General features: G+C 40.4%; 1 protein-coding gene across 2 annotated transcripts in view; it reads left to right on the top strand.

Annotated features, from left to right (window-relative positions):
• dpp6a (dipeptidyl-peptidase 6a) overlaps nt 1-25,436 on the top strand; it is a 350,581-nt gene that overhangs the window by 27,747 nt on the left and 297,398 nt on the right. Inside the window, exon 1 of one of the 2 annotated variants that reach the window (XM_033638755.2) lies at nt 11,963-12,151. The exons of the other annotated variant lie outside the window; for it this stretch is intronic. Coding sequence (XP_033494646.1) covers nt 12,101-12,151 — 51 coding nt within the window. The 5' untranslated portion in view covers nt 11,963-12,100. Of the gene's footprint in view, nt 1-11,962; nt 12,152-25,436 lie in introns of those variants that run through there. 2 annotated transcript variants of the gene reach the window in all.

The following is a 25,436-nucleotide window of genomic DNA, read 5'->3' as shown; positions in this document are numbered from 1 at the left end:
AAATGTTGTCTTCATTAAACTTGTGTGGCATGGAGTGTGTATGTAGGCGTTACTTTTTTTCTTGTGTACGGTGTTTTTTTGTGTACGCTATGTGATGTGCGTATTATTACTCACTGTCAAGTGATGTTTAGGGACCAGATGCTTAAAAGAAATGGACACAGTCACTGTGACATCACCCATCGGTTTGTGCATAGGTGTAGATTTCGGGTGGGGAGGACACAGGTCCCCCTCAGTATTTAGCATGAAAGAATGACTTTTATTTTGACAGAATGATTAAATGTGTCAGTGTCTTTCGATGAAAGATGCAGAAAAGGCACAAATTGGTGCATAAAAATTCACCAGAATGCAGGACAATAAGCAACCCTCCCGAGCCCTACGTTTCATATGTGTCCGCTCCAGTGTTGAATTGAAACCTACGATCTTGGGTTTGTGCACTCCCCTCGAGTTTGGCATTTTGGCATCTTGGATTTTTTGAGCCAGAGGTGACCATATTCAGATGAGAGAGTGGAGCCATGGAGGAGTGAGGAGTGGTCTGACTGAGAGCCTGAGGAAACTATCCATAGACAGCCTGTCACTCAATGTGACCACGCCCTTAATTATGCGTAACTATACACCTGAAAAAAAAAAAATCATAAAGGTGAGTTATATTAAAAAATTAACCCCAAAACAGTTGTCATGAAGGGTGACATTAGCTATAGAGACCACAAGAGTTTAACCATTAAACAACAGTTTTGAAGTTACATGTTTCAAACACTGGAAGGAGGAAGAAGGGATTGGTTTAAATGTAGGCTATGCACCTTAATGAATAGGTGTGTCTGTTGAAGAATGACGTCCACATTGTAAGTCAATTGGCTTGTACAATGTGAGAGTTACCTAAGTTAGTTATCTAAGTTACCTAACCCTAACCATACTGTACATTACCCATAGTTAATTTGCAAACCATGAACTTCCTTTCACTTTAAAGAAGTATTTCACTGCTCTGAAGATGTTCTTTTCAATAAAACTGGGCAGTCTATGCAGTAGAGAGATGCAAATATTTTTTTAAATTGGTGCTATATGAACGGAGAAAACAGAGGTGAAAGGCATTAGCTTTTGCTCAAGAGATGAAAAACCTACAACTACCAGAATGCACTGTGCCACACCGGACCAATAATTGCTCCCTCTTGTGGGTGATTTAATGCAAGCATGACCATTTTGACACGGAAAACAATAAAGCAGCTGGTAACAAACAGTCTTGAATTACATTTAAACTAGAGATGGAGGATGATATCGGCATGTCATCGGTATTGGCTGATATTGGCTTTGTAATGAAATATTGGAATCAGCCACCATGTCTTTTCTTATTTTGGCAATGAATGAATATTACATACATTGAAAAGTATTGTATTTCATGTCTCCATCTGCTGGTGGGCCATCACAAGAGTATGCATGCTGAATATGTTGTAACCTCCACTGCAGAGGAGACTTGATGTTCACTAAAACTAGGCAGAGAAAAAAAGGATATATTGATATCGTTTATTGGTTATATGAGTTGTTACATATCTGCAAATCAGATATTGGCAAAAAATCCAATATCAAGCATCCCTAATTTAAATGGTTCGTTCGTTCAGAATCTTAGTTTATATTTGGTCAGCACTGCCAAGTTTTACTAGCCTGGAAATCCAGACTCAAATCTAGAAAGAGTTTGAGTCTGGCCCTCACCGATAGACCCTTCCTACCCAAGGGGCGGCACTAACTGAGGCATATTAAATGCCGCCGCACGCCAATCAGAGCAAAAAACAAGGTGATGTATTCATTGCACTAAGCCCCATTTGTTTGCCGACCAGTGGGGCTAACTGATATATTATGCTTTTGCTGTATCCTGTCGGCAAACCGGCAAAAACATCCTTCCTGGAAACGAAGGCTTCTAGGGCGGTCTTCTGTTCCTCTCTCAAGGAAAAAGATAAGTGTAGTTGGCTTAGCATTTCTTCCAAGGCTAAATTGAATGGATGCGGTCCTTCGGCAGCTGCTATCTTGGCTGTTTGCTTTTCGACTCCTATGGCGCAGCGCTTTCGTCATCATGTTACCCGCCCAGAGCCCGCCTAGACTGATCTGATTGGTCTGATGGCGATTAAGCGGGCTCTGCTCGTCGGGGCCAGATCCCTGTGCAGTGCAAATTCGAATTTGCTAGGGGCGGGTCATCTGAATTTCCAGGTTAAAGTTTTACAGTTTGATCCAAATTTGAAAGAGAGAGGAGGCAGGTCTCTCCTGCTATAACTGTGGAGGCAGTTATACGTAAATTAATAAGTACAATCTGTAGTTTGAGCAACAGCCCGAGAAACAGCAAAAGTCCACCGCATCATCCAGTGGATTTGAGCTGAGAGATGAGCAGGGAGATCTGGGCTCTGGTAAATGGAGGGAAGTTTACCAATAATTAATTAACACATACTTCCCACATTGTTATGATACAGAGCTGGTTGAAAATCAGGAAGGTGTCCCTTTAACTCTTCTATAAGGATAGTATAGGAAGCAGGGATTTTTGAAGCATCAATGGGCTCGTCCATTTTGCAGAACTGGCCAATATTGTCCTTCCTGTCTGGTGATAATGTCGCAGGGGAATTTTTTTTTTTAGATGTAACTGCTTCCACAGTACTCTATGTATGATTTACTTGTTTACAGTATTTGGAAAGTGGTTGCTGTTGTGTTTATGTAATGAAAGATTCTCATTCTCAAGTCTATTTAACGCAGCAGTTCACTTCTACAAGCCATTTATTGTGCCTCTCCATATTAGAGTCGGGCAGCAGCTGTCCACACTCCAGCAGATTTCCCCTCTCCAGCCGAGCTCCCATGCAGCTCGGTAGCTTTGGCTGCTGTACACTCTATGACAGTCAACTGCCTATTTTTGTGGAGCTTTATGGCGTGGTAGCACTTACCCATCCCTGGCCAGCCATTTTCTCTGAGAGTCCTAACACCCGGCAGCTGCTGTCTGCTTCTGCGTGGCCAACATTGTCGTTACAGATGTCCTTGGCCCTCCACACCTGTACGTGATGGATTCCAACTTGGCCTGATGTGCCTCGTCGGGGAATAAACAACATGGTGAATTCAATATTGCATGTGTAGTACAGGCCAGCTTGTGGGGTCGAGGGGAGTTTATGTGTCATGTTTGATACATAAACCCTGATTAAATGTGGCACTATCAGCAAAGCTGTTATTTACGGGAGGTTATATGCGGTGAGTTGAAAATGATGTGTTATGAAGGTTATCCTTTAAGCATGCCTTTGACAGAAGAACTCCACGGAGCAGTTATGAAGAAAATCAGTAAAAACTAGCGGCACAGTAATGAAGCAGCGCAGCCAGCTACCTATCTTTGCAACTGCTGTGTTCTCCCTCTGTCAGCAGTCCAGCTGGAGTCGAGGGAGCCCGATGCCCCCATTAGGCTGTTTTGACAGCCTTATCCACAGTAATTAATACCAGGCACTTTTAAATGAGATTTATGTGAGACATGCTGTTTGCACTTCCCAGCTGGGGGAATCTTCTCTCAGTGAACGGCTGCTGTGAGTTTAGGACACTCATCTGCCTGGCTACATCATCACCGCACAGGTTTTTTTCAATGCAGTACAGTAAACACAAACTCTGAAGATACGCTTTCAGACTCATATTGATTTATAAAGCTTGAGAGAGATCGAGAACTAAGGCGGCCTTCATCTTGAAAGCTGGTGATACAGAGGGCTTGGTCGTAAGTGGGTGTTCTTTTTGTAAGATAAAAATAGTGCATATTAAAAGAATATTAAAGGTGAAAACTATAAAATACTGCACACCCACATCTCAGTAGTCTCAATGCATGAAGATATACAATATGTAATTATTTTTCCTTTATTTATGTCTCTTTTGTGACTTGATATTGATGTTAATAATGGAAATCAATAAGCTTTTACCTGGTGACCTAAGGAACCTCATGTTTTCTTCATTCAAATTCTTAAGCTATTTTCTAGATGGATAAAAAGTCATTTGCACACACTTTGCAACTTTTCAAAAAGCAATTTTAGTCAGTAATCGAGGGTTGATGATATTACTGCTCTGCAGAGACTATATAAAATAATATACGTAGCCACTGTGATGTCACCCATTGGTTTGTGGGCTGAATTTGACATTTTGGCTTCGAGATTTTGGAGCTTGAAGTGACTCAAAGTGTCCATATTTTGAGCTTTGGAGCAGCGTAAATAGACTGCACTTGTATAGCGCCTTTCTAGTCTTCTGGCCACTCATAGCGCTTTTACACTATACTGTATGTCACATTCACCCACTCACACACACATTCACACACTGGTGGTCGAGTAGGGCTTCCACTAACGATTATTTTCATTGTCGACTAATCTGTAGATTATTTCTTCGATTAGTCGACTAATCATTTCATCGAAAAATGTGTTAAAATGTTGAAAAATGTCGGTCTGTCTTGCCCAAACCCCAAAATTACGTCATCTAATGTCTTGTTTCATACTCACGCCAAAGGGTTTTAGTTCACTGTCACGGGAGAGTGTGTAAAGCTGCCAATATCTGAACGTAAGAAGCTGCAGTAAGAGTATTTTGGGGTACTTTTATAGTACTTTTTTATGAAAAATGACTCAAACCGATTAGTCGACTACTAAAATAGTCACAGATTATTTTAATAGTCGATTAGTCATCGATTAGTCGACTAATCGTGGCAGCCCTATGGTCGAGGCTACAATATATGGTGCCACCTGCTGCGTAGTAACCATTTACACACTCTCAGATACCAGTGGAACAGCCTTTGGGAGCAATTTGGGGTTCAGTATCTTGCCCAAGGATACTTCAACATATGGACTGTAGGGGCCGGGAATCCAACCTCGCGTCTTCCGACTATTGGACAACTAGGAAAAATGTTTGCTTGTGCTGTAAACATTTTAATGGGAGTCTATGAGGATTGACTGGATTTGGAGTCAGCCTCAAGTGGCCATTAGAGGAACTGCAGTTTTTGGCACCTAAATGTTTTTAAGCTCCAGAAGTTGCCTCTTGATGCCAAAACTCTTCCTGTTATATTTCCTCATCAGCACTTCCTGGAGTTTTGAGTCACAGGGATACAGTATAGAGTCTAATACCACTCCTGATGAATAATCCAGCTCCAAAATCTGTCAATATTAAAATCAGTATGTGGAGGCAGATAATGATATTGTGGCAGGTCGTCACAGATGAATGTGTGGGAAATCCAGTGGAATAATGTCAAGCTTTATTTTCTTCTTAAATATAGGCTTGTAATAAGGGTTGTCAAAGTTAACGCATTAATAACAAGTTAACACATTGACCCACAATAAACGCACATACGTTCTGTAATTATGAGCTTCGGCCCAACCCCTAGTTTGGGAAATCAGGAAACCATGCAGCGGTAACGTTGTGGATGGCAAACAGAAACAAACCTCCGTGAGCAGAAATGGATACAGCAAGGGGTCTCTAGAATGGCAAGTTCAGCTTTAAAGCCCTGCCAGATGGTTCTCTGCACCAGACCAATGTTATTTGCATTTACTGTCAGTATGAATTGAGTTACCACCAGAGTACATTGAGTCTCAAATACCACTTGCTGGCCAAGCACACAGCTGATGCAGAGAGCTCTCTTTATAATGATATAAACATACATTTGCATAAAGCAAGCATATTTGTCCACTCCTATGTTGAAAAGAGTATTCAATACTTGAAAAATATCCCTTAAGGAACATTTAGAACAGATAAAAAATGTGTGATTAATTTGCAATTAATTGCAAGTTAACATGGACAACCCTGCAATTAATTGTATTTTAATCGATTGACAGCTTCTTATAACTAAAGTCACATTTCTTCGAAACTGTGTAGACCATTGATTCCCATTCTTTTTGGCTTGTGATGCCCTAAAACAACACAGTGTCTCATAACCAGTTGTATCTTGTCTATGGATTGCAATTAGGTTAATGAGAGCTACATTTTTCTTTTTTAATTTTATTTGGGACATTTAGAAGAAATACATACTCCACCGCAATACAACCACCTACATACAAAAAAACAAGAAGGTTGCCAGAGTAGCAAAAAATTGTCCATGTATGCCCACATAAGCTGTATCTCCAGTGTGCATAGCTGCCATGATGGAGATCACAGGCCGATGTTGGTTGTATATCATCACAGTCTGGAGATTAATTTAAAAGGAAGTTTAAATAACCTGTACGTGGAACCAAACTCAAGAGGGCCACAAAAACCAACATTAGTTCCAGCTGAGTCCATTTGCTTCTTATATAATTAATAAAGGGACCCCAAATCTCAATTACTTTCCAGCAGGAGTCAGATGAGGACATAATCTCCTCCAGATAAAGACCGACAACCAGATCATTGAGACAATTCTTAATACAAGGAGGAGAGGTAGATTTCCATTCTCTCAAAATAACATTTTAAAGATATACAAAATATTAAAAACCACAGAGTCTCACACAGTAAGCCTTAAAACAGCAAGGACACAGTTTGGGTCCATTTGTTTTCCGATAATGAAACCGCATAAATGAATTATTTTTCCCTAACTTTTTAACTTAGGCAGTGAACCCAAGCTTTTTTCTTGTTTAATTTGAATAATTTGCAGCCTGAAGACGAACAGATTTTTTTTATATACGAAAAACAAAGTTTCAAGGAACACTTATAAACAAATATAATTTTGTGCAGCAGAATACGTTTCTTCTTTTATTCCTCTCCTGCAGATCAGCTGATGACCCCTCAGATTTATATTACGACTCCCCTGGGCATTCAGACCTCTATGTTGGGAACCACTGGTATGGACAGTACAGACAAAGCAAGTTGGAAATTGGAAAAGTTTGATAGTGTTTGTAGACGGTGGATACTGTATCAGTGCTATAAAAGGTTGTGCTGCAGACACTGAGAGTGGACATTGAAAAGTTTATGGGAGCACTGACTTTGAAGTAAAGTGAGTTTCTAAAAAGAATCCAAAAAAATTATATAAAGTGAGTAGCCTAAGAAACAAGCAGTCACGAAGATCACCAAAGACCCCCACAGGCTCATAAGATAATTTCCCTTCATTTGTGCCCTTTTAAAGGAATACCTCACCCACAAAATGACCATTTGTGTATCAACATTCTCGGAACCCATCGGCCGTATTCGGCGTCTGACTTCCGGCAGACGGCGATACAGCCTCTGGGGGCAGACCCCCGATTTTTTGGCATTCCGGTTTGAGGAGGCAAATTTCTGTTTCCGACTTCTGTTTATATATAATAAGTAAATATGCTGAACCATTGCGATGGATTCAGAGTTTGCAGTGATGCCAATTATGTTTCCGCCTCGTTAGTTCACCGCACGGACTGTTTAACCTGGCAACAACTGCAGCCGGCTCAAACGTGATTGATCAATATCACGCGGACTACCAACAGCGTAGCACCGGAAACCAGGGCTCTTCCGCTTTTCTTCTGGAGGCAAGATCTCCGGGGTTTGCCTACAGACTCCATATTCACTGAATGTAGAGTCTGTATATAGAGACTAGTGTATCAATGACTCACCCTGTGTTCTGTTGATTCATGAAGCATGCCACCACAAGTGAACAAAGAATCCTAAAACAGAGAATTCTTGATGAATAAAAGTTCATGTTTAACAACGGCAAAACTATATCAAAAGATCTCACACAATTTCTCACACACTCTCATTGTCCAGTCATATGCTTGGTACTTCCCAAACTCTCGTATTTTCATGTAATCCTTACTATTCAAAAGTCCAGTGTGTAGGCTTTAAGGGGATATTTTGGCAGAAATATAGTATAATAAGTATGTTTTCTTTAGTGTAATCACCTGATAATCATATAGTAAGGCTGTAGTCAACCAAAGAAAATCTTGGTTGACTAAAGTCGTTCATAATCTTCAACTAATCGATTAGTCGTGGGAAAAAAAATCTGCATGTTATTTTTACTTGTGCGGTGGTGTGTCTGTCACTGCAGTTACACCTCCAAAATGCTAGAAGGCATAGGAGGACTCTGTTAAGTGCTGTAAAGTTTAACGTTAGTTGAATCAAAACACACATTAAATATGGCTTAATAGAGACAATTTCAAACACAAGTACACAATTGGCTTCACTGTAAATCGCAGAATTGACAGACAAACACTTGTCTTTATCTGGACACATTTCCCCCACCAATACAAATGCTAATGTTATTAGCACTAGCCTGTGGCATTTTACATTGTGTAAATTAGCCCAGCGTCTAGCGATCTTTTCCTCTTCTCATATAAAACCAGGGACAACAGCAACATTTAACAAAGGTAACGGCACATAGTTTGGCTCCATTACAACTCACAAAGTTCACTGACAAAAAAAACTGTCTTATACTAAACACGTTTTCCAAGCAAATACAACATGCTAACGTTATTAGCGCCAGCCTATGGCATTTTATTTTGTATAAATTAGCCTAGCGACGAGCGTAGATTTCCTCTGCTCATATTAAGCCAGGATAAAGTATAAATCCCTAAAGGATAAATCACATCAGAGTCCTGCACGGGTCCAGTTTTCAAGATCCGCCCCGCCCTGCCCCGACCCGGCGACGTACAAACCCGCACCCGAACCGCAAACCCGCGCATCAGGCTAATTAGTACCGCAACCCGGTCCGACCCGTTGAAACACGACCCGCAGCCCGACCCGTAACCCAGATTTAAAGTAATCATTTTGGGTCATATTGGCTGAATATTGAACAGCATATCGCCACAGTTAAGGTGCCAGTAAGTAAACAACGACCTGAATGAAGCAGCTCTCACAATAAAAACCTGACTTCAGCTCCATCATCAACCCTCTGTGTTCTTCTCCCATACAAGTGTAAAAGCACTCGTTTGTTACGTTTAATGCTTTTAAACTTTTAATCTATGTAAAGGAACTTTACATGTGTAATAATGGACTTACTTTCTGTCCAGAGCGACGTTCAGCAGTTACGAGCCGTCATGTGTTTTTAGAATCCATCGAGGAGAGAAGTAATCCATCAGGGAAACACTTCAGAAACATTATAAAGTGATAGTAGTTTTATCCACTTATTTCTCAAATACCTAAATAATTATTGACTGTTTTGGAAGCGGCGCTTGTTAGACGGTGGCAGCCATGTTGATTCTGTCATCCAATCACAAATTGTGTTATTAGATGGTGAAACGCGTGTAAACAGCTGAACCAATGACCGTTGCGAAATAGTGGAGGCGATCCTCAGAGAATGTTTATCTAAAACCCGCGATCCGACCCGCATGTTATTTTTATTATTTTATTATTCACACACAAGACTTAAAATGCTTTACTGTAGTGGAGGCTTTACTGTCTTCACAATTTATTCTTTCTTATAATACAAGTAAATACAAGCTTCATTTCCACTGAGAGAAATGGTATCAGCTTACAGAAACAGACAGGAGGTCTGCGTCACCGCGATGCTGAGCGTGAGGGTGGGCGAGTTCAACTTTCTGTCAACAACAGGGGTGTTTTCAAAACACCCCCATTTTCACAGGTAACTTAGCCTGTCCCCCGCCGCAGGAAATAATGGATTAATCCTGGAAAGCTGTTGATGTAGCACTTTGCTCCTAATGAAAGTAACACAGCGATTATTTGACCAATGAGAATTTGGTCGGACGAGAGCATATCGACCAAATAATCGACTAGTCGACCAGGAGACTACAGCCCTACTACATAGGGACTGGTTCTTGTCCACGGAGATCACAGTGTTGCACCACCATGTTTCTGCAGTAGCCCAGAACGGACAAACCAAACACTGGCTCTAGATAGGAACCTTTGAGTTGGTTACCAAGGTCAGCAGCCCCTCTGCAACAAGAGTGTTCGAAAACACAAAACTGCTTTATTCAAGTGTTTTTACCAGTTCAAATCACCGGGTCCATTTGTTTCGGAGAGGAAGGGACCTCTGCGAAAATTTGGCTCCCGCTAAAAACCTCCTGAACATCTGGGGCCATAAGAGTTACTCTAAGAAAATTCTGAGAATTGTAAAGTTTCCTTAGTTTCCTCCTTGAGGTTAAGACCAAGTCTTTGTTAAGATAAAAGGGATTGACAGAGCATAGACCTTGAAAGAGCTCCTTTGGTGAAAAACTGTCAGGAGTAGAGAGGAGGACTTTTAAGAGGCTTAAGAGTTTCCTAAGCAGAGGAGAAAATGGTAGAAACACTAAGAAATATTCTCCAAATGCTGGATGACAGGGAGTAAATGAAATGCTGCGAATTCGATTGTGCGGGGTTAATATGTGTGGTTGATGTCATTAGGGATACACACACACACACACACACACACACACATTTCACACCCAACGTAATAACGCTATAACACCAAAAATAAAATAATCACAACACTAAGATATTTGGGAAACTGTAAAAACCCAACAGTGCAGCAGTGATGAGTTGAGTCTGTCTCAACCTTCCTTCAGCAGAGTGATCACACTAACAATGACAACACTTTCACAGTCAGCAGTTCATTTAATTTCCATTGGGTGTCCACACCCTGCAGGCTCACAAAAGGGCATGTCTGTGACAACCAATCACATCTGCTAAAAGAATGCATCATACCTAGCAACAGGGTCAACCACTCCACCTCACTAAGACAAAAGTTTCTGTCCCTTCCTCGCTCAGAGTTGCTTTGAGAACTTTCCTAAATTGCTCCTAAGCTATGACTCCTTACTAAAATTGTTTAGGCTAAGTTTGGAGCTCTCCAAGAATGTTCTCAGAATGTTTGCGAATATGGGCCGTGGGTCATAGGTTTTTAGAGGAAAAAGGTGAGCAGACATTAGCAAGTGCTGAGCTAGCGGCTCGTCTCCGATATGTGTACACTGTCAGACAAACACTAATTTGTAACGTGAAACTGCTTTATCTGTGTTTTTTTTTTACCAGTTTAAATTGCCAAAACAGTGCATAGGATCCATACTAAAAATGTACGTACGGACAAAAGCCAAAAATGGCATGTGCCAAAAAATATTCAACAATTTCTACCATCAGGCTTCCACATCACCATCTGCATTGCCAATTTCCCCATATCCAGAATGTTCATCAGCATGGGTCAAAGTTTCTGCCATCAAGTCTGTTTCTATAGATCACAACTTTTCCATGGGAAGTGGTGTACGCTTTCTTCAGACCTCATTTTGTGTGTACGCAGTGTTTATAAATAAGACCCCTGGTCCATTTGTTTTGGAGAAGAAGACACCTCTGTGCATGAGACTTAAAAAAGTTTGTTTTTTGCAAAAATGCATGTGTTTGGGAAGTACTGAGACATGATTTTGGATTTGGATTATACTGAATGGGTTGTATAGAGTTTGTAAGCAGATGTTTTGTTATAGTTTTGCTGTTGTTAAACGTGGACCCCTATGACTCCAATTCATCACAGATTTTCTTTGTTTTTTGGATTCTTTGTTCACCATAAAGGCATATAAGAAAACCAAAGTTTTCTTCACAAATTCAAAGTAACATGGAGTTAGCAATTGATATAGAAACTATCATTGTGTGGGTGAAGTGTTCCTTTAAGTTTCAACATTCACCACGCATAAGAGTCCATCATTCATAAGCAGCTAGACAGAGATCAAATTTATGGGAGGATGTGCACACCTGATGTTCATGTAAAAGCACCGGCATTTTTTTTCCTGCAGGTTAAAGCTTATTGCCATCGTTGTCCATCATTTTTAAATGACAGGCCTACCAACAACAGCAGCGTGGACAGCACACACAGAGAGCAAGCTCCCCAGACACCAATGTAAGGAAGAGGGATTTTCTGTGTCTCTGAAATTAACAGAGGAGAGCATCTCCTGCGCATCATCCTCAGCGCTGATCCGAGTGGTCCATTAACCACTCAAACTTATCTCCCTCTCCGCTTTCATTATTCCCCCTCTCTGTGATTTACTGTTTTGTATGCAAGGGAGGAGAACTCTTCATTTTTAACAGTACACCGAGGAGAGCCCACGTTGTTTTCCTTTTTTCCCTTAATCAATCCGTTCGGTTGTAAGCCCACCCACTTATGAACCGGCTCACTACCTAAGGGTCTGGCAGCGAACTGGCGGGGACGGAGAGCTGACACCAGCTGTCTCAAAGTCTAAAAATCTGAACCTTTCGGGAGCAGATCGGAGCCGCGGAGACAGGAAACATGAAGGAGAAGAGTCTGATAGAGACTGCAAAGATGCAGGGCAACGTAATGGTAAGGTGGCTTTTCGCACATTTTGCATGACGCCGATGAAACGATGTCGATCCTTTTTAAAATCTCCAGGAAGTACCCAGCTTCTAACAGAGACGCGCTTTGGCGCACGAGTGATGCGTTTGGAAAATTAGTGTATTTCAGGTTTGGGTTGCGTTTTAACCCGCTGAGGTGATTTCTTATAGTTCACGCCCTTTTTTTGATTTCACGTGCACCCCTCTGTCTGCAAACGCGCGAGCTAACGATGCCCGTGAGGATATGAATCATACTTAAAGGAGTTGGAAAGTTTTGTCCCGTTTTTATGGGGCCGATCATAATGACTGCTGAGTTTTGGCTTTGCCGTGTGAAGCCTTTGAGGGCAGAGGTAACCTTTTGCCCAAGGAGGGTCCCATTAATATTTTACTGCATCTAAAGCTGCGAGGTGCAGGATATATTACCCTGGCTGTCCTTCTGCTGGGAGCTGCAGGCATCTATATGGATGTATGAGCGGGGTGAATACCAAATGTCCCTGTGGGACTCTGTCAGATATTAAGGGCCAGTATCATGACTTTTTTAAGGCTTTTGATTCTTTAGATATTTAGACTTCATTGTGCGTTCGGTGTGCATTGTACCACATTATTCCATACCTTCAGACCCTCTGCTGATGATATCTCAACGTGACCACACTGATTCTCTGATCAACTTTGTCCTGAGCAGCTGAGTTTAATGCTAATTTCTCGATTTGCCCCATGATTGCTTTATTTATAGCTGAATAAGCCGTGCTCTGCAAACACTCAAGGCCATTTTGGAAGATGTGGGCCACAGCTGTGTGGAGTCAGGCTTTTTCTAAATGGTTCCTCCACTGAAGACGGTCTTTTCCTCCCCGTGGCCTTATTTTGTGCGGAGATGTGCGGGGAGTGTGTTTATCTCTTTTATGCCTGCATAATGAAAAGTAAACACGAGTGTTTATCATGAGGATTTTGGTCAATTTCCAAATCAGAAAATCACTTGTGCTGAGTGAGAGATAAAGTGAATATTTTCACTCCAGTTGGCAGTTGATGCAGCGGTCCTATTTACATTTGACAAAGTTTTGAATATGGGTAGAATCTGGGTGCCTGGAGCAGTCGTTGTAAACAGACCTGAAGATGTGATATCCATCTGAAAGAGAGGAAATTGAGGTGTTGATAGAAGCCCTCTTGAAGGTTACAGTTACCGCGCTTCCATCTTAATCCTCATGATGTACTAGCAGCTCAGTGTAGTCTTTTTTTAATTAAATCCTTTTCCTGACAGCTTTAGGTAAGAGTGAGATAACAGGTTAAAGTAGGCTTATACAGCCAACACAGTTCATTCTGCCTTAAATAAATACTTGGGCATCTTGGAAAATATGCATATTTGCTCTCTTGATGAAAGTTTTGTGAGAAAATTGATACCACTCTCATATTTGTCAGTTAAAATTGAAGCTACAGCCAGGAGACAGTTAGTTCAGCTTAGCAGAAAGACTGGAAACAGGGGAAACAGCTACCAGTACATCGAAACTTGACTTTCATACAAAAACAAAGTGTAAAAATATGGCAGATTTTGTTACGTTTGGTGACAAGCAGGCAGTAAGTTGAGGATGAGCCCCACATTTTAGCGAAATATTGAATGTGATATCACCTTTATCCTGCATCCTTGTCTGTTTGTATCATTGAGATATCCTCTGAAGAGTTCACAAAGGTCTACCATTAACTCCCAGTGTTTTTTCCTGATTGTTCAGTTCTTGCTCAATTTCTTAACACACCTTGTGCTCATATAGTAGTTCTGGACTGTTTGTGAAACAGTATCCCTCTTAACCATGCTATTCATGTAAGTAATAAGCCAAAGGCATGCAAAAACAGCTGCCTCTATTATTTTCTATATACAACCCCCAAGACCGACGGGGGTGGTTGCATGCTGTAGTAGATGCAAAAAGCCGCCCCCCACTTGCTTCTTTCTTCTACGTCTCGCCTTTTGTAGCAGCTCCTCTTTTCTGCCCCCCTGGCAGTTCACTTCACTGTTTGCTGTTGCTGTTTCTCATGTGTGTCGAAGACAGGATGTTGAGAACAAGTAATATCGAGCTATACGTTGGTGAAGATTCTCACTCATCCAGGTCATGGTAATCTGAAGTGCTATATTGCAGGCAAAACTCTAAATGAAGTTTAGAACTAAAGAAGCCTTTTGGATGAGAGGTGTAACGTCTTCAAGAAACTCAAACAAGTCCAGTTTCCTACGATATAGCACTTAAGATTTGGAGCTATAGGCTGCGACCCACATTTGGGTCATTAGGAAGACATTCTAAAAAGACATTGTCTGGTGAGTAGGTTTGGGTACCGAACTCGGTACTTTTAAGGGTATTGACTGAATTATGTAAGCCCTACAGAGTACCAATTCATGTTAAATCAATCAGTGCTAAATTTTGGTACCTGAGAGTGCATCTGGGTGAAGGCACTGCAAAGCTCCCTGAGGTCAGGAATTCAGCCAGTGAGCTGAAACTATCACTGTGTGCCAATGGGTTTTGGCATTTGGTCTATTTTCTTTTCTATTTCATTCTAGAAATAATCATGTTCCACTGCAGTTTGTGATTGTGTTTTAAAGTTCTTGCTTATTCTGCATATTTATCAGTCATGTGTAAGTAGAGAGCGAGAGACAGACAGGCACAAAGTTATCTTTCTGTGTGATCACAAAAGAGCAGAGGAGCAGAACAGCTTGATTGTAGCTTGTTCAAAAATTACATTTTTGTTATTACAGAGAGAATAAAGTACCCAAAAAGGTACCGTTATTCCAGACACTGAGACAGGTATCTGTATCAGTTCAAATATGAATGGTACCCAACCCTACTGGTGAGTCACAGCTCCGGAGACTTACTTGTCCGGTGAGAAATCGAGTTAAATTAATGGATGACTACACATGACTTTAAGCTAATGCAGAGGTGGAAGACGTACAGATCTTTTAATTAAAGTAGTAATAACTGTGTGTGGTCTTCAGTCTTTAGAGGATGGGAAGTGCGGTTAGATGGATGTTCCTCTTTGACCACAGCCGCATAAAGCACAACTACAGAGACGTATACATGACATAAATCCACATACTTTGTTTGCAAACCTTCATAATTCAGTTAAAGTTAGACATATAGACATTTGTTTCTGTACAGATGAAACATTAAATTCTCAGCTAGAAAGCACACATTTTCCCAAACATCAGACTATTGCTTTAGATGTTGTGTGCAAAGCAAACAGAAACCCCAGATCATCCAAACTACCCCTTAACAGCCAATCCATTCTTCTGAAACTGGAAACAAAATCATGATTTCTTTCAACCAGCTTCCCTCAGTTGGAGCAATGGTGGAAATGCACCTGCTGTAAAAAGACTTCCACATTGGCTTTATTTCTGAGAGGAGTCTGCTGCCAGACTCTTGACATTTGTTGATCCACTTTGGCCTCTTCAGTGAGATTTACACATTTATAATCCAGAACTGAGCTAGGCCTCATTGTACTGTAGCTCTCTGGGCGCTTACCTTGCCTCCAGACAGAAAGAAAAACAGATTACTACCTTTCATTTTCTGCATTTGGAAAGTAGTCGATTGTTTCCATTGCCTTATTGATGTACTCGTGTTTATATCCCTGAAGTCACTGTTTGATTTATTGACTCAATCAGCTGTAAAATTATTCAACCTCCAGGGTTTAATTAACATGTGGCAACATAGAAAGGACATGACAGCACAGTAGCATGACGGGTTTATTGCACCAAATGATTGCTTCCTGCGCAATAAGCTCATACTCATGGGGACGGAGACTAACTGTAGTGTCTCAGTAGGAAGTCCTCTCATAACAAGGGAGAATACGCACAGCGGGATTTCTGACCACCCAAAATGACGGACATTTTTGTCGCCCGTTGGGTATTCAGTGAAACAGGTAGCACTTGAAAACAGATGCCAAAACAGCCCCAAGGTGTTATGCCTGCACAGGCAATTGCAGCTAGTCTGCATTCAGTCGCCTAAGGGGTAATGACAGCAAAGATGTTACCATGGGATACATAGGCTATTATCTCACCCATTCACTTGCTGTACAGTGTGAGGAGCGCCGTGTGCTTGATGTCTGCAAATGTATGGCTTCTGGCACAAGTGCGAGACCATCCTGAATCGGCTCAGACGCTCGCTCTCCAGCTCTTTCACTCCATTTGTGTCTAATTGTTCCCTGACATGGAAAACATCCTCCTTCAAGGGTGCAGACGGCAGTGTTGTTGAACAACTAATGATTTGTTTCTCTGGGCTGAAATGAAAAAAGAAAAAAAATATATAGAACGGAGTGGGAGATTTATCTCTGTAAAAGAGGAGAGGCTCTCAAAACACAAACCGGGACGGGTCCTGTTGTCATGGTTATTATATTTGAGACGGGTTTGAGTCCTCAGTTTGGGTAAACACTTGTGCTCTTCCTGTGAGGGCTTCCATTGTCTCATTAACTTCAAAGTGTGTGTGACTGCATGATACAAAGATTCAATTTAAGCTGTCTCAACTTCAGAAGTATTAAAAGGTCACTTTTGGGATATTTGGTTTCAAGTTATTGTTTGTTACTGTACCTTTTGAATATTGAAGCAAATACTTTAGCTTTTCTGCACTGCAGTTTCTTGTTACCTATTGGCCGAAATATACAGCTATAAGCTAGAGCAATATATTGCAATAAATAGTATCGCAATACTCAACATACCACAACATATTTAAAATCGCAATAATATGGTATCTTGTTGTAAATATAATAATATTGTACTGTTGGGCCTCTGGTGTTTACCACCCCTATTATATTGTCACAGTATGATTCCTCCAAATTGATAATATTCATAAAAGAGATAACAGCCAAGGCTGTCCTCAGATGTTAAACAGGCAGGGCTTGACAATAACAGTTTCCAGGTTGCCATTGGCAACTGTTTTGAGAAATTGGCAACCAGTTCTTGGCCTTTGGCAACTAATTTTTCACATATAATATAAAGGGAGAGCAAACAGCAAATTGTGCCCCAGAATAAATATGTCTACATCTAAATATGACCGTTACAGTCAGAACCAGAACCAGACAACGCTGCATGTTAAATTGGTGTGGGTTTTTGTGTGTGCACAGGCATCTGTTTTAGAGACAGTTGTGAAGCAAATTAAGTTGTTTGACTGTGGGGTAAAATGTTCGACTAACCTGTCGACATCATAAATGACCTGACAAGCTAAAGGACGGATCAGGCATTCAGGAGGTAGATGATGCTAGCTAGCCTGGACTACATGACATTTGTTTGTTTTTTTTTGTTGATGATATGATGTTGTTCTGGGATATTTGCTTTCAGCTTTCAGATTTTAGAAAAGCCAGCTAAGCTATTGTTAATCTGTCAGTGCTGTCATTCCCTGTAGAGACAGCATCACACCAACTCCGTAAACAAATGGTCAATTTAATATTTCACCAATTCTGTAGAATCGGGACAATTCTACCAAAAAAATCCTGAAAATTTAGCTAATTAATTTTTTAGGATTTTTTTTAATGATAAAAACATGATTTCTAAAATATTTGAATTGCTATAATTTCTTTAACTTCAAAACTTGCCCTGTGCAAAAAACGCAGTGGTTTCAAACTAAAATGAAAAACTTCAAACAATTAAAAAAACGTGTCAAAAGTGTTCAAAATCTAAACTAACAGTACACACTGATAACATCAGTATAAAAATGTACTGCTATAATCATCTTTGTTTTAAAATATACATTTGTGAAAATCTTTGCCTTTTAAAGATGTGTCCCAGATTTTTATCAACTCAGTCAGATTTCTACAAACACATTATTTAATCAGCCGTAAAAGGAGTTAGCTCTATCACAAGGACTTCTGTCTCACTTCCTGGTTTCCAAAAAGGTGGAAATGGGGCTCAGGTACTGGTAGGCTTTCTACTTTTGAGATAAATTCTTTAAATATTATTGCTATCGGATGTGTCTTAACCATAACATATCAACTTGTAGCCCTTCTAAATCGGAACTGAATAAGAATTATGGTTTCAAAATGAGTATTTTGATTAGCATTATGACAAAACAAGGTTTTGTCATGGTGGTCATCAAGGTCATGCTGTAAGATTGCTTATACTGGCAAACTATTGTGTTTAATTCATCTTAATTTGTCTAGTCCATCAAACAGTGTTTAAATTATGTTAAATCTCATTTTTTTATCATTAAGCATAAAGCTGAGGTCCAACTGCATAGTATTCTAATTACTCAAAATATAAGTTGACTAAAAATCACAACCATATTTCAGTTTTAGTAACTAAAAGCTGATTGACAGGATGGCAACCACTTTTAAAAGATAATGTTGATCCCTTGACAGGTGATATTTTACAGATTATTCCACAGTGATAAGCTCCGCGTACAAACTGCCACCTTTATTGGACATCAGCCTAATTTGCTGCCTGTTATGTTTTCCCCAGAGCTCAGACTGGAGGCAGATGTGGTCCTGTTTACATACTGGTGAATGCCTCTGTTTCGTACCTCAAACAGCTGTTTGTGGTGTATTACAACTGCGTGTGTGCCTTCAGGCTGATGAGTGCATTTTGATGGAGGACCACCCTGCATGATTCAGTGCTCCACTACACAGTTAATGCCTTTTCAATACAAACTTCATGGCTCCGGGCCAACTTGTAGGTGTTATGTCAATAGCTCACTTCACTTGTTTTCATGCCCGGCCATTTCAAACCACGTGAAGAAGACGTGAAATCACAGCGCTGTTTGTCCACCTCCGCATGCATGCTGCTTTATTGATTGCTGTGCAATGCCTGCTGCACCCTGCACCATGATTTTCCAGACATCTGGTATCTGTGCACCTGTTACCGCTGTCTTGTAGTGAGTGAGTCAGCATTACCATCACAGCTCCTTTGACATTGTTGTGCTGCGCTCTGAAGCTTTCAGAAATATCAAACAGATCTGAGATAAGGTGTTAAGACATACAGTATGGTGATGTGATGGAAAAGCTACATAGGGCTGCAGCTAACTATTCTTTTTATTACCTAATGATCTATAGACCAATATTTTGAGTAACGAATGTATTGATTAGTCTTTAAAATGACAGAAAATAGTGAATGATGTCCATTATCAGTCCCCCCAGTTTCATCTGTGCTTGTTTTGTTGGCTCAGCAGTCACAAACCCAGCTGTATTTGATTTAGTCATGTAAAATAGAAAAAGAAACCCCACAAAAATACTGAGTTTAACAACACATTCTCACTCCGACCTTGTCACATATCAATATTTGGTCATGGACTTTCCATGTCCACAGACGACGTTCTTGAACGCTGTGTCAAGGTCTGCCTATTACATGCATTGTCTTCTTTCAAAATACACTTCTGTTTTCACAGGAAATTTTACCGTTCACATACTGTCTCTTTCAAAATAAAAGCACTATGTCATCACAACACCGCTAATTGACTTTTTTTTTTTCTTTCCGAAAACACGTGGGTGGTTTTAGGAAAAAAAGAACAGCATTGAATTTATAATCTTACAGGACATGAACACCGCTTTCCCGGTTAAAAGTTGGCATTTGTTGGACCCATCCACCACCCCTTCCCAACCGCCCGACTCAGACTTTCGTCGCCTTCACTATCATTCTTGTCCCGCCACGTTTCTCACTGACACTGCCAAGCACCATTAAACTGTAACGGCCACGTATCATGCTGACGTGAAAAGACGGCTTTGTTCGTCAGTGTCTGACGCCACAAGTCACAGCCCAGACACCTGATTTCAACGACTTCGGAGTGAGACCGGGTTGAATTTAAAAATCTAAAACCAAATGTTTGTTTATTTCGTTGATAAATGACTTAAAGGGATGGTTCGGATCTTTCGATGTGGGGTTGTATGAGGTACTCATCAATAGGTAGTGTATTACATACAGTAGATGTTGGTCGGCACAACCCCAGTTTGGAGGAATAGGCAGGAGTACTCACACAGAAGCTAAGCAATGTACTGCTGTGGATGGGGCAGCAATAAAATGTATTTTAGCCACCTAAAAAAAATCGCAATCAGTTTAAGTGTATGCTATATCTGAAATATTTTTTACTGATTTACCGTGCTGTCACATAGCGATTTCCAATAGGGAACTGAAGCCATTGTAACGCTCTCCTCAAAGCCTCCAAAAAGAGTAATTTAACATAGCTGAGAACAGGAGCTGCTGGTCTACCGCTGCCTTGACAGGTTAGTTTGTTTGTGTTATTGTGTAATTTTGGTCAATCTGAACTAACTGTTGTAAATGCCAAAGTCACACAATAACACAAACAAACAAGGTGATCAAAGCAGCGGTAGAACAGCAGCTCCTTTTTCACTGAACTTAAATGACCTTTTTTGTCAATGGACTCTGGTGGCATTGTTTAAAGCATAGATGGTGACCTGTGGCCTTTAGCAGCTTCCCCGTCAAAATAGGCTGTCTGCTTTAAGCAGTGAAAATATTTTTATATAATGTGCACCTAAAGTGATGACATAAACTATTTTAAGTTGCGAAAATATGTTTTGTTGCTTAGATTGCTCAGCTTCCGTGCAAAGAGGAGAAGTCATGGCTTTATTTCACATCACACCAATGGAATTGCAACACATGTGCAGTGAAAGCTGGTCTGCACTTGCCAAAAGGCTCAATACCTGGTGCATTATCACAGACCATGGGGGGTGATTGATTCATTTCACTGATGCGTCCCATTAAATAAAGATGTGGGTGAGAATTACCATTAAAAGTCTGTAATAAATGACCATAAACAGATGCTTTATATATATGCAAATGTTGTATATCGGCCACCATCCATTTGAATGTACCCAAAAAGTTCAGTTCAGTGTACCCAAAGAGGGTGGGGGGGGGGGCGTGGAGGATGCTAACCGACATCTACTGTATGTAATACACTGACTTTGGATAAGTACCTCATAAACCCCTACTTCAAAAGGTCCAGCCAATCCCTCTAAATGATTATTCATCAATCAATTATCTTGGTGTTTGTCAGCTAATTTTCTGCAGATCAACACTTTTTTTTCCAGCACCATCTGTGCACAGAATCTTCATTTAAAGTGAGTGGTCCACCTTTGCACTTATATTTTGAAATTCATCCCTGTGGATACTTGTGGGATATTTATGCACTTGATTGGGGTCAGCTTTTTGCAAAATCACAAATGCGTGTGGCAGGGGCTGAGGGACTTGATTTATAGTGACCTTTATGCGGGCCACAGTTTCTCAGCGGTGCCAGCTCACAACAGCAGCATTTCATTAGGCACACTAGAATCCATCATACTGAGTGTTTCCCCTTTGGCTACATTTGTTTGTCGAGCAATCAAGCGAGGCTGGCAGATGGCTGGAGTTATCAGCCTTTAGCCGCAGAAATCATATGACAGGGGTAGTTAGTTGGATTTTATTTTGTGTCATGTGAAGTCATCTTGTCTCCTAAAAACACATTATTCACCTGTTTGTGCATCTGCTTTTGAAGAAGAGTTAAAAAGAGCACAAAATGACTGTAATAGGACGTTGATGGAGCGGCTGATCAATACCAGTAATTTAGGGATCACTTTGTCTGACGTTTGAATTTCTAACTTTCAAAACTCACTTTGGAGCCCGTTCACGCTGCTTTCAGTGTGACCTGAGCAGCAGTCAGGGGCTTCACTAAAAGCAAACATTTCAACACATTTAACTCCAAGAAATCAAGAAAAATAATGATGAAAAAGTGAATCATTTTTGCTCAAATCATCTGTCTCAGAAACGATTGCCTGGTTGCCATTGAAAACCATTTTGAAAAATTGGCAACTTGGCCTTCAGTTGCCATCAGTGGCAACCACTTTTTCACATAGACAAAAAGGACAGCAAAAGGTGCCCCTGAAAATAAATAACTTGTTAATATTTTTTGCATTAGTGATATTAAAATATTGCTGTTACAGCCAGAACCAGAACCAGATAACGCTGTATGAGCGTTGGTGTCTTTACTCGCTTGCTGGCATTGAAGTATGAGATAAAACACATTTTACAAATAATTTTGTTCCGTTATTGTAATCAAGCTGTAAAACATTATTTTATTTTATTCCACATTTTCAGTATTAAGCTGAAGTATAAGTGCATGGTATCCTAATTCCTCGAAATGTAAGGTGACTGAAAATGGCAACCATATTTTCAGTTTCATCAACATTATTAATTGTTAAAGTGTGGCTTTAATTTGAGACAAGTACAGGTCATCTTATAGGAATTATTCAGGATTTTGGGATCATTATGGGACTGTGGTTAATTGCCCTAAGTTAGATGAGAAAATTTACATTACTCTTACACAGCTTGTGTCCAGTAAATTTAAGGCTACAGCCCGCAGCTGGTTTGTTTAGCTTCACACAAAGACTGGACACTGGAGAAACCAGCCAGCTATCAACTGATTGTCAATGTTGGGCTATAAGTGAGCATCTGTTACCCTAGTCTTTGCAGTGTGTCTGGCATCTTTGGCCCTTGTTGGCCCTCGTCGGCCCTTGTTGGCCCTTGTTGGCCCTTGTTGGCCCTATAACAGACTGACAGGAGACACATAGGATTGGACATTTGAGGGTTTACTTGCAAGAAAGCCAAAGAATTGGCACATCATGACAATTTACAGTGTCAAACAAGCGCTTTCAGTTCACACACCTAACAGCTTTCCAATGCAAACATAAAAAGGTGCTTTCTGTCACTTAGGCTTCTGTTTCCTGGTATTCAGATAACCAGTTCTGGGAGCAATTGCTTCTCCTCACCTACCAAAACTCTGTCAGAGTCATATCGGGTCATCTGGCTGGAGTCATGTCAGGTCATTTACATCATAGAGGGTGGTTTTGATCTTCTACCCTGCTCAAAACACGAAAACAAAATGTTGAACCATAAACAGATATACTAAAAAATACCTAACTACTGTAACATTTTCACTGGCCTCCATCTTGCTTTCTACTGTTTACTAACCCTGTTTTTGGGCACATTTGTGACATTGAAAGTGACACGACAAAAATAAAACAAAAAGGCATACATGTGTACTGTAGAGCTGTGTACACAACCTGGTCTACATGCAATGGGAAATTATTGTTTTGCTTGTATTTAGCAGGTTTTTCTGTGTTTAAAAACCTGCCTATATGCCCTAATTTTGTTGTGAAAAGGTTATGTGTAATTGAAGTACCCTCTAGTTCAAGTCCATCAAGGGGGGCCACGATCACCCTGTGATATTTGTATAATTGTTTGGTGCTTTTAGTTTGTTTTCCAAGCTTTTCAGTGTCTTAACACATCTCGTGTTGTTGCAGTTATTTTGAACAGTTGGTGAATTTGCACCCCTTTTAACCATCGCATTCATGTGTTGAAATATTTATTTAATGTTTTATTGTTAACAGTTATTATTCAATTAAAGGAAAATGATTTTATTTGCTCTTCAAGGCAGGATGAAACACCATCACCATGCAGCAAACAGAATTAAAATGATTTGGTTAGTTAGGGTTTCAAATCTGAGTCTTAGCCTGACATGATGGTCTGTTTCAGTTGCTTTTACACCCTGCCAGTAGTCAGATGCCAGAGAAAACAATGAGTAATTGTATTATTTTGGCGTGCAACTGCAGCCACTCAAAGACACTGAAGATCTGTTCAAAATAATTGTTATTGGCAATCAAACCTACATCGGTAGCCTCCCAGTGCACTGGACTTATTTTTATCTTTGCTCCATTCATTTTTATTCACACCACAGAGATAATAATTTAATTTTTAAAAACCTGTTATAGTGGCATCACACTGCGTGCCGTGTCTTGTTTTTACTGCCTCATGCATGGAAATGTCCCACATAAAAATCCTTGAGATATTCAGAAGCCTTTTTTCCCTCCTTGTGCATACAGTATCTGCTGTCTCTGTCTGTTGCACCCTCTCCCCGGCCCCGAGCAATCAATCACCACTTAGCCAGGCTACACCATGCTGAGTGCTCCAGCGAAATAATGAGTATACAGTGGCTGAATATTTCATACACCCCGCCCCATCCATCCCTACATTGTTTGCATGCTTGAGATTGAGGACCCGTGCTAGTTAAGGTCTGATTGCTGCGATGTTTGTCTTTTATGAGGAGATGCAGTAATTGGGCTTGTTCAAGTAGTCGTGTTGATTTCTTCTGTTTTTATGTGTCGTTATTCATCATAATGAAACTGAGATGGTCCTAGAGCGCTCAGAGAACATTCAGTATGCAATATGAGTTACAGGTAATTTTTTCACGAGGTGCACTGATGAGGTGAAACCAGGTAAAAGCCATTATCCCATTGATCTCTTTAATATACTGTTAAAAAGAAAAAGAGAGGAGATGGAGTAGTTTACATGGTTCCACATAAACTTTACATTACCATTGACTATTAAGAACACCATAGCATATTAAAGTATTTTTATCTCCTAAGTAGCCAGTGGTTTCTCAATAATATACTACAGTATGAAAAGCAATTATTTTTCCGATGCCAGCCCACAGTTTGTCCTCTATCTCTGTCATCTCTGTAGATATATACAGCTCATTCTAATGTAACAAAACACAGTGATTCTTAATGTCAGGTGATTATAAACTAATGAAAATATTGTGATGAATATAAGGCTGTATGCATTTTCTGCCAATAGATGCCCCTAAATCCCACACACTGAACCTTTGTAAGAAAATGGAGCTTGTCTAGAATCTTCACTGACTACCAAGACCTGAGTGTTTTGCATAAACTGTACTAGACACAGACCTTAACTCTGAAAAGCAGAACTTATTTCAAAAATTACATCAGTGTTTCAGACTGAAATCAGGAAGCAATTAGTTAGTCAGTGTTGCCCTAAAGCATGGCACATTTTGTTTTGTTTGTTTAAAAGAAATGGATTCCCACTCAGTCCCAAAGTTAATTGATTTAAGATGCAGATGATAAAATCAGTTTTCCCATCAGTGTAACCCACCATTAGAGTGCATGAAACAGAATTTTAAAGCTCTGTAATTGTACGTTTCATGCAAATAACCACTTCGGGAGTTAACTCAGCCCTCTTGGTCGGCTGCCTGCCGCGGGACTTGTGCTGCTCCTTGCTGAAACCAGATGCTTTCACACACTATATATATATTGATATATTTTTTTAAAGGTTTTTGGGGTATTTTTGCCTTTATTAGTCAGGACAGTCTCAAGTGCGAAGAGGGAAGAGAGAGGGGATGACATGCAGCAAAGGGCTGCAGGCTGAACCCACTGCCACTGCGGTAAAGACGATACCTCGTACATGGGACACCCGCTTTAATCACTGAGCTGTTGGGCACCCTGCAATTTCTATTCTTTATTCTGGTGATTCAACC

This window comes from Epinephelus lanceolatus, chromosome 20 (assembly GCF_041903045.1).
Source record: "Epinephelus lanceolatus isolate andai-2023 chromosome 20, ASM4190304v1, whole genome shotgun sequence".
NCBI lineage: Eukaryota > Metazoa > Chordata > Actinopteri > Perciformes > Serranidae > Epinephelus > Epinephelus lanceolatus.
Note: the sequence above shows the minus strand (reverse complement) of the source record. Positions and strands in the feature narration are given on the sequence as shown.